A 9903-nucleotide genomic window follows, 5' to 3' on the forward strand; every position below is an offset into this window, starting at 1 on the left:
ACAGAAAACGCATTTAGAGGACAAGTTAGAACGTATTTGTCGAGGTGGAGATATGCTATATCTCGTCATTTGAATGATGGGTCTCCGTATAAGAAACTTTAAAATCGTGTTTGTGGGGGTGACGTTTTCGCAGATCACTCGAGGACAAATCGCTGTGGAAGCAACTGTGATCCTGCTGAACGTTACACGTGCCAACCAAAAATTCAGACCCAGATGTGTATTGTACTTTGTGTGGTATGATACGCAAGCCTTTTTCAAATTCCCAAGAAACTTTATTTCCCCTTCAAATTCCCATTGCCCAGGAAGTTATTTGGGTTTGGGGAGTTTTGTTTGTTTGTTTGGTGGGTGGGGTTTTTTGGTTTTGTCCTTTTTTTTTTTTTTACTATCAGGTGATAAAAGTTCTGGTAGCTGGGTAGGAATAAATTCATGAAGGATATAGCAGAGAAACCCAAGAAAAGTCTGTGGTCTTGACATAAGCTCGAGGAGCTGGACAGGGCAGGCGCAGAAACAGAAAATGTTCGATCCGTCTGCAAAGCCTGAATATTCTCTTCATAATAATAAAGAATGTTGTCCAATGTCAATTTGTTTTATCGGTGTTGCCTCTTTTTACCTTTTACCAGCCTGTGTAGATTCCTCCTCCTTTCTTTGAGAGAAATCACGTTAATGAGCAAGAAGTTGGTAAAGAGATACCCGCTACTTATTGTTGCTGTTCCTGGGTGCCTTGGCACCAGAGAAGGCTTCCGAAGGAGCCTTCTGGGCTGGAGGCTTTCCACAGTAAAGATATAAAATGGTTTCAGTGACTCACCTGATGTTTGCCAAGTGGAGGTTAATATCGGTAGATCCGCATTCAAGCCTCTGTCCGCATTTATTGGGTGCCTGTTGTGTTATGTCTCAGCGCGGTGACTCACATGGTTTCTAAACGTAAGGCACCAGAGAAAAAATATCACCGCCACCATCTACATAGGACGGCAGCCCCGTTTGAAGGGCCCATGGAGGAGGCGGGGGGAAAGGGGTCGGAGGGCTTTGGGGAGCGGGGAGCCGAGCCCTCCTGCTCGCAGCCCGGAGCGCCGAGCCCGGTCCCCCGCCCCGAGGGCGCTGGGAGCGGGGGGCGTCGGGCAGGGGAGGGGGGCGCCGCCGAGGTACCTGCGCGGTAACAGGCTTTGAAGTGAGGGGCGTGAGCGGGGGGGAAGCCTGTGGACTACAGGACTCGGGACTTTGGAGCACGTCCTGGCCATCAAGTTAAAGGAGCATCTACTGGACTTCAGTAAATATTGCCCCTAATCTCAGGGGTTTAAGGCTGGATGGCCTTTTGCATTCTCTTCAAACAGAGGGGGCTGCCCTTCCCTTATCTACCTCATTTAATTTCCACCGATCCCTCCTAGCATTTGTCCTGTCCATCTGAAAGGGGGGGGGGGGGTCCTCCCCCTTTCCTACTCTTCCCCCTTTGCCCACCTCTGTCTCTCCTTCTTTCCCCACAAGCTTAAACCAATTACGCCGCTTTGCAAATAAAGTGCCGCCCCGGGGGGAGTTGCAGGCGAGGGGAACTGCCTTGTTTGCAGGTGCATCTCCGGCTTTGTAGGTGCGAACGCCTTTGTGCGGCGGACAAATGGGGAGAGGAGGAGGAGGAGGTGGGTACTTCTGCGACGTAAGATCCACATCAGCTCAACTCCACTCACATCCCAGCCGGCACTTCCTCACTTTCTCAACTGTCTCGCCCCACACCGCTCCCTGCCTCCTTTTTGGCTGGTTATAGAGGAGAATTCAGCACCCCCCGCCCCTCGTGAGAGCTGGCTTCCTGCTAGGTCGGGCTTTCGGGCTCTTTTCCTGCTGCCCGTCGCTCGCTTGCAAGAGGGCTGGATGGTTACACCGGGCAGGTTGGCTCCATAATGTTAGGGACTGTGAAAATGGAAGGGCATGAAACCAGCGACTGGAACAGCTACTACGCCGACACTCAGGAGGTGAGTAAATCCCAGGGTCTGGCTCCGCTGCTGCCCCTCTGCAAGGGGGAGGGGGGCCGGGGGGAGGGCTGGGGGTTTAGAGGGGGGCAGCAATCGGAGGAATCGGTCTCCACTCCAGATCCTGCCAGTGCAAACGTGCCTCCTCCCTCCCTCCGGCGCTGAAGCTGGCCAGGCTTCCCCGAGGAAAACACGGCTTCCGAGAGCCCCGGGAGGCGTTTGAGGGAGACCCAGGGCGGTTGCGGGCCCGCCGGGAGGGCCGGGGGACCGGGGGCAGCCCTTGATCTCATCTAAAAGGCTTTAATCTCCGCTTGCGGCGCGCACAAAAGCGTCCCGTAAACTCTTGGCTCGGGGCAGAGGACTCGCCGCGCTGCCGGCCCCCGGCTCCTTCCCGGCAGATGGCAGGGGGCGAGGGAGCCGGTGGCCAGCGCGTCCCGGGGCGGGGGCAGCGCCTTCCCCGGGCTCCTCGGCGGGGCCGCCGGCCTCTCTGCTGGCCGTTGCCGGGGGCCTCACCTGTTAAAGCCGAGCGAAAAGAAAGGGGGGGGCGGGGGTTGGAGAAAATAGCCGTTTGTTCGTACTTTGCGAGACGGGCTGGCGGCGGCGTGCGCTGCTGCCGCGGGCCGGCTGGCGGCGCTGCCGGGAGCGGCCCCGGGAGCCTGAGCGAGAGGGGGGCCCGCAGCCCCGGACCCACCTCCCCGGACCCGGCCCGGCCCGGCCCGCGGCACCCCGGGAGGCTCTTGCCTCCCCCCTCTCCTCCCCCCCCCCCGCGCCTGTTTGGCAACACGGTGCCAAAGAAGGGGGACAACCGGCCCGAGCGTCACCAACTCCGGCGGAGGAGAGGGCCACGGAAGCGACCGGAGTCCTCCTCGCGGCGCGCCTCGGCCCTGCGGGGACCCGGGGGGCTCGCTGTGTGTCGCTTGCGGCTCTGCGGTGGGGGTCCCCGGGGGAAGGCAGCGCCTGGCAGCCCCGCCAACAGCCCCGCGGGTTGCCGCCCGGGAAGGAGCCGTTTTAAGGAAGTGTGGCGGCGAGGCAGGCACCTAGGTGTGCGCACCCGGGCATTGCATCAGCACAACCCGGACACACGGCTACACAGTCCCCACGCCTCGTCCCTGCACCCCGGAGCTGGCACACAGCCCCCATAGGGCCACGCGGGCACAGGCAGATACGTGTCACCCTACTGGCATCTTTTTTAATAGAGGAAAGTCGGCTAAGGGCAAATAAGGGTCATCCTAATTATGTGCCGTTTCCAGACTCATTTATCCTCGCCATACTCATTACCCACAAACATAAAGTTAAGCGACCTTCGCTTTTGCTATATTTTAGCCTCAATATTTTCTCCTCCCCTACTACTTAATTTGAATCCCTGCATGGATGCAAGTTGGGAAACACACCCGCGTTCTACCGTCTCAAATAATTAATGTGATCCTCTAAATTAAAAGCGCGTTTATAGGCTCGTGGAATTTGTAGTGAACAGTAATGAATTTTATACACTTAACCGTCGCCTAAACCTCCTTTCCTTAGCCGTATTGCCTTTGGTCGAGGTAAAATGGGAACGTCTTTCTTCCTCCTGTTAAATCAGATGCCGTACTGGAAAGCACAATTTCAGGCTCTCCGGTTCTGCCTTTTTTAAGAGTTGTGTTCTGTGGTAGGGTGCTGCATTTTTTGCACGTCGGGGAACTGTAGAAAATCTCAGGCAGGGAAAGTTCAGGCTTTTCGTACTTTGGAAAAGTTGAGGTTGGTTTTACTTTTTTTTTTTTTTAATATATCTTTAATTTAAACACTGACTTGATAGAAAATGAAGACAAGGGGAAAGCTTTCCACAGATGAAATGCGCGGACGTGAGCTATTTGGTTTGAATATTATTTTTTTTATTATTTGGGGCTTTTTTTGTTACAAGACATTATCGCATCTTTTGCAGGAACAGAAATTTAAATCGGCGCAGGGTGGGAGAGATGAGTGAGATGATAGTTCTTAATCTTTCTTAAGCGCAGGCAGTTGAATTTCTCCTTGGCGCAGGCCGTGTACGCCCGTAAATTTCAACAATCTGAGGAGTTTCAATATTTAGGTAGCGAGACGGGGCGCAAAATCAGCAAAACCGCGGGAATATTCCTGGAGGAAGCCTCCTCCCGGGGCAGATAAAGCCCGCAGCCCGGCTCTGCGGGGGTGCGGAGCTGCTCCGGGAAGGCCGTCGGTCCGTGCGCCCCGGGGATCCCGGCGCAAGCCGCGGCACGCCGGTAAAACGGGAGGGCGTCGGGACCGAGAACCTGCCCCCCCCCCCCCCCCCCGCCCCGTGTCTATTTATAATCACGTATGAATTAGACCTTTTCATCGCGCCAGCGGCCTTTCCGCGCGGCTTTTGGAAAGCGCCTTCCCGGGTGTCGGGGGAGCGGACGGCGTCCCGCGGCGGGGGGTTTGCACGGCTCGCTGGGCAGGACGGGCGGATCCGGCCCCGGCGCGTTCCCGCACGCCCCCCTCTCCCCCCCTAACCCCCTCTCTCCGTCTCGCTGCCCTAGGCCTATTCCTCGGTGCCCGTGAGCAACATGAACTCGGGGCTGGGCTCCATGAACACCATGAACACCTACATGACCATGAACACCATGACGACGAGCGGCAACATGACCTCCAGCTCCTTCAACATGTCCTACGCCAACACGGGGCTGGGGGCCGGGCTGAGCCCCGGTGCCGTGGCCGGCATGCCGGCAGGCTCGGCGGGGCCGGTGAACGGCATGCCGGCCGGCGTGGCCGCCATGGGCACGGCGCTGAGCCCCGGCGGCATCAACGCCATGTCTGCCCAGCCGGCCCCCATGAACGGGCTGAGCCCCTACGGCGGCATGAACCCCTGCATGAGCCCCATGGCCTACACGCAGTCCAACCTCGGCAGGACGCGGGACGCCAAGACCTTCAAGCGGAGCTACCCCCACGCCAAGCCGCCCTACTCCTACATCTCCCTTATCACCATGGCCATCCAGCAGGCGCCCAGCAAGATGCTGACGCTGAGCGAGATCTACCAGTGGATCATGGACCTTTTCCCCTACTACCGGCAGAACCAGCAGCGCTGGCAGAACAGCATCCGCCACTCGCTCTCCTTCAACGACTGCTTCGTCAAGGTGGCCCGCTCCCCCGACAAGCCCGGCAAGGGCTCCTACTGGACCCTGCACCCCGACTCCGGCAACATGTTTGAAAACGGCTGCTACCTCCGTCGGCAAAAGCGCTTCAAGTGCGAGAAGCCGGCGAACAGCAAAGCCCCTCAGGAGGGCAGGAAAGATCAGGCCGGGACCTCCAGTTCCAGCTCCAACTCCCCCCTGCACAGAGGCCACAATAAACCCGCACAGCTGGACACCGCCACCTCCCTCTCCAGCTCCAACCCGTCCACCAGCCCCCAGTCTATGGACCACAGCGGATCGAGCACGGAACTAAAGACCTCGGCCTCGGCCGCCTCCTCCACCATCAGCTCCGTCCCCGCCTTGGCCTCCGTCCCGCACCCCCCTCACTCCTTAGCCCACGAACCCCAGCTCCACCTCAAGGGCGATCCCCACTATTCCTTCAACCACCCCTTTTCCATCAACAACCTCATGTCCTCCTCGGAGCAGCAGCACAAGCTGGACTTCAAAGCCTACGAGCAGGCGCTGCAATATTCCTCCTACGGTGCCAGCATCTCCGGCGGGCTGCCCCTGGGCAGCGCTTCCATGGCGGGCCGGAGCAGCATCGAGCCCTCGGCCCTAGAGCCCTCCTACTACCAAGGTGTGTATTCCAGACCCGTGCTAAACACCTCCTAGCTCTGCACCCCCCGCCGCCGGGGGCGAGCCCCTCTTCTCCTCCGCCGCCCCCCGCCTCTTCCCCTCCGGCCGCACCGCTGCCGCCCGCTCCCCTTTCCCGGCTTCTCTCCCCCCTTTCCCTCTCCCTGCGACAAACCGAGGTGTTTCCGCACGCTGCGTGCACAGGACTGTTACTTTTTAATTGTCTCGCAACGCGTTGTGTCTTGTTATGATTCCACCACGACCTCCTGCAAAGCCGGCCGCGTCCCGCTTGTACATAACCCCCCTCCCGCCTCTGCCGCCCAGCCCCTCTCCCCGGAGATCCCCCCTAGCCTTTGCAGGGTGTTATTAAAAAAAGAAGAAAAAATTGTTGAGCTTGTAAACTACTTGTTTGTGCTTTCCGCCCCTTTGTCTCCCCCCCACGCCCTCACCCCTTCTGTGCTCTATAATCTCATGTAAGTTTACAGGTATGTGGCAATACTTTAACAATACGGAGATGAAGAAGCGAGTAGACATTTAAGACTTTTTTTAATTAAAAAGGCTTTGAAGGACAATACTGCTGTGAAGTAGCAAAACACTAAGAGAATCTCTAAGCAACAAGAGGACTATTTACTTTCTCGGATCATCCTTTTGATACTTGCAAAATAAACCTTCGGCTACTACAACCCGCATACACCCAGATGCTGCGGGACGGATCCTGCACTCCCGAGGGGACCAACTGGAACTTTGGAGTGCAGGATGCGACCCTTATTTTTTTCCAAGTGTTACCTGTCTTGGGATGTAATATAAAGTTACAAGAGGTCACAGCCAGTTGGATATTTTTTTTTTCCTTCCCATCTGTTACTGAAGATTCTCGTTCATCAGGAACTCTCATCAACATGTGGATGACATGCTTATTTAATTTAAGTGTCTTCATTGTGTACCAGCTAGAACTGTGTTATCTATAACAAGGTTATTTTCCCCCTCCCCCAGGAAACGTTGACTATTACACCGACGCAAGGAAAAGAGGAGAGCTCTGTCACTCTCCCCTTTTCCAACTTGTTTAATAAATCCACATCAATTTTTTTTGTGTGTGTGGCCGTTTAATTATCGCCATCGTTAGCTTGTTTCATCCAGTGTTAATGCACTTTCCACAGTTTTACACGGTGTTAGCATAGCCAGACGGGTTTTATTATTATTCCTGTTCGCTGTCTCAATGTTCTTAATTTATTGCATGGTTTATATTTTTTTCTTTCTTTACAGCTGGAAATTGCTTTAAATGACAGTAAAAAAAGAATTACACGTGAATTTAAGAAATTTTGTTAATTTTATAAATGTGATTGTAATTGAAAAAATATTTTGATTTAAAACGATAACTGAGAATTTAATGCGTGAAGTATGTTTTTGATCATTTGCAGTTAAGGACTTTAAATAAATCAAATGTTAACAATGAAAGATTTCTGCTATTTTCTTTCAAAATTTCTGGGGCGGGTTGCGGAGGACGGAGCCGTGTGCCAGAAAAACAAACGCGGCGCTAAAGCCTGGATGTGAAGAGGAACGATTTGTACGGCCAGGCTTGTGGAAGGAGGGAAGGAAGGGGACGCGCCCGCAGGCTGCGTTTGCGGGGCGCCGCGGTGCCACCGGCGTGTGCGGGTCTGTATGTGGTGGTGTCTTTTTTATTCTTCTTCTTCTTTTCAATTCACGGTGCCGGGGTAGGTTGAGAGAGGGAGGGAAAAAAGCCACCCGAGGCGGTGTAACCTCCTGGGTGCTTTGCAGCCAGAGCCGGCGTTTCCCCGCCGGACGGGGCGAGGCCCGAGGGGAGCATCGCCAGCGCTGTTCCGCCTCGCCCCGGGCCGCTGGAAAGGCTGGGCCGAGCTCCCAGCCCTGGCTCGGATCTATCCCGGCGATAACAGCAGCCGCGCTGGTCGCCAACAAGCGGCATCGTCGGGGCGAGGAGCAGGGGGGGCGTTAAACGTGAACAGATTTCGCTGTGCTCAGCCGCCTCCGTGTACGGCCGCCAGATAAAAGAACTGTGTAATTCTCATAATTACCGCATAATTGCCCCCCTGACGGGTTAGGGACAACGGCGGCAAACTAAATTTGAGGGGTCGATTTAGAAAATAAAAGCCAAACCAGCGTCCCAGAAATCTCACTGAATTCCTCCAGCACCGCTACCCAGCGAAAAACGGGAGAAAAACCGCATTGGAGAGCCCTTCTGCCCTGGGTTTTGCAGGTGTGGCCGGACCGGCCGCGGGGCCGGGGGGGGGGACCGAGATGGGAGCACGGCGCTCCCGGCTCGCCGGAGCCGAGCTGCGCGGCGCGCTCGGTGGGGCGGAGATTTTCCGCGGGTCCCGGCCGACCTGTAGGGTCCTGCAGCGGGAGGGAGCGGGGGTTTGTGCCCGGGACGCCGGGTTTGGCCGGGTGGTCCATGACCCGGCTGTGCCGTCCCTTCGCCCTCCGTATTTTCTGAACTGGCAAAGGCCGACAGATGCCCCGCGGCCAGGGGCAGCTCGGGGTTGCTCGGCACCAAGTCCGGGCAGGTGGATCCTATTTAAAGTCCCGCTTCTTCTGCCAAAAGGAGCTTCGTGCGGATCGAGACAGGATGAAGCCCGTTTGCAGCAGGACTTCACTTGTCTCCCGCAGGCTAGTCTGCAGAGAATATGCCACTGCAGCGTGGAGACATTGATTTAATGCCTTGGGCTTGTACACAGAAAATATCAATCGACCGACAGCGATAAGGCAGCAGGTTTCACATATCAGCTGAGGAGCACAGACCGTGTGTAATGGAAATATTCGAGGCGTGGGTAATAAATGGGTTTAAGCGGACCGACGCGGCTCCAAACCTCTCATAGATAAGGAGCGGAGCCTGTCACGGATACAGCGTGTGCCCCTTCGCCTCTCGCCATCAAGATTATATTCCTTCCCTTTCTTCCCGTAGCCAAATGGTGGCTGCAGTGGGCAATGATCCACTCACATAACAAGGATGCGGCTCACGTTAAAAATGCGGGTTCCCGCCGCAGAGAGCGCAGCTTTCTGTGCTCGGTGTAGGACTTGGAAATGAACAGAGGGGAGAAGAGTCCCCTGTTTTCTGTCCCGCTTCTAGCTGCCCTGCTGCTGCTTTCATCCTCTGTTCAAGAAGCCCCCAGCCACAGTGCAAAAATCAACTAAAAGTAGGCTTCATAGGAAAGAAGGGTGAAACCCCCCGCAGTACGTAGAGGGGAGCTTACGAGCATCTCCTTCCAGCCGGAGCCCTCGCTCGGTGCCAGGGGGGAAGGAGCTGGCGGGTGCGGGGGTTTTGCCCGTGTCGGAGGTGGTGCCTCAGCCCCGTGTCCGGGACACAGGCAAAGCGAAGACCCCACCAACCTGCGGGCTCCGGCCGTCACCGGAATTTATAGGGGAACTTCGCCTTTTCCTAAGCGGCAATTACCCCCGACCGGCCACGTGCGAGCGAAAACGGCTCATTTAACGTCATTAAATACAAGCGGGGAGTAATTCAGGGCGGCGGGGGATCTTTGTAAAGATTTACGCGGAGTTTGGGCGGTGAGGAGGTCCCCGGCCCCGGGCGGGGTGTGTCGGGTCCGTTTGCGGGGCCCGCCGGCGGGGCCGGGGCCGTCGAGGCGGCGCGGCGGGGCCGGCCGCGACCCCGCGGGGATGGGCAGGGGCAGCTCCCGCAGCCGGGGGCGAGGAGCAGCCGAGGGTCCTGCCCTGGCACGGCCGGGCCCTCCTCTGCCGCGGGGTCCGGCGGCCCCGCGCCTCCCGGCAAGGGGGGCAGGATGGGGCCCTCGTCCGTGGCACGTCCTGGGAGCACCTGGGAAAAACACCTTCCCTCCGGAGAAGGGAAGAGTCGATGGAATAAAATCAACTTCAGCCGCACAAATCAGGGGGGAGAACTAAAATCACAATTACTTCCTGGGTTGTTTTCTGACTGAGGATGGGCAACACTGACATCTACATCGGCAAACAATCGGAGGGTGTACATTTATTGGAAGGAATTAATTTGAAATGTTCGGGACGGAAAGATGAGAAAAAATGTTTCCCGCTCAGTTTTTCCCTCTGAAACTTAGTCGTGTCAATAAAATATAAGTAAATTGTAAAAGAACGGCGCGAGAAAACACTTCAGCCGCTGGCATAGCTTCAAAAATTGTTTTGAAATGTTGAGTAGATATTGAATACTTGAATGGTTACTGGTCCGCCAACATAATCCCGAAATAAAT

At 56.2% G+C, this 9903-nt stretch overlaps 1 protein-coding gene across 1 annotated transcript; it reads left to right on the top strand.

Annotated features, from left to right (window-relative positions):
• The first annotated feature begins 1524 nt into the window (after positions 1 to 1524).
• Positions 1525 to 7031, top strand: FOXA1 (forkhead box A1). Its single transcript, XM_063334138.1, has 2 exons — positions 1525 to 1958; positions 4469 to 7031. The coding sequence occupies exons 1-2, from the start codon at positions 1887 to 1889 to the stop codon at positions 5729 to 5731; spliced, it is 1335 nt and encodes a 444-aa protein (XP_063190208.1). The 5' UTR covers positions 1525 to 1886; the 3' UTR covers positions 5732 to 7031.
• Positions 7032 to 9903: the final 2872 nt, after the last annotated feature.

The sequence above is a fragment of the Chroicocephalus ridibundus genome, chromosome 4, assembly GCF_963924245.1.
Source record: "Chroicocephalus ridibundus chromosome 4, bChrRid1.1, whole genome shotgun sequence".
Lineage (NCBI taxonomy): Eukaryota > Metazoa > Chordata > Aves > Charadriiformes > Laridae > Chroicocephalus > Chroicocephalus ridibundus.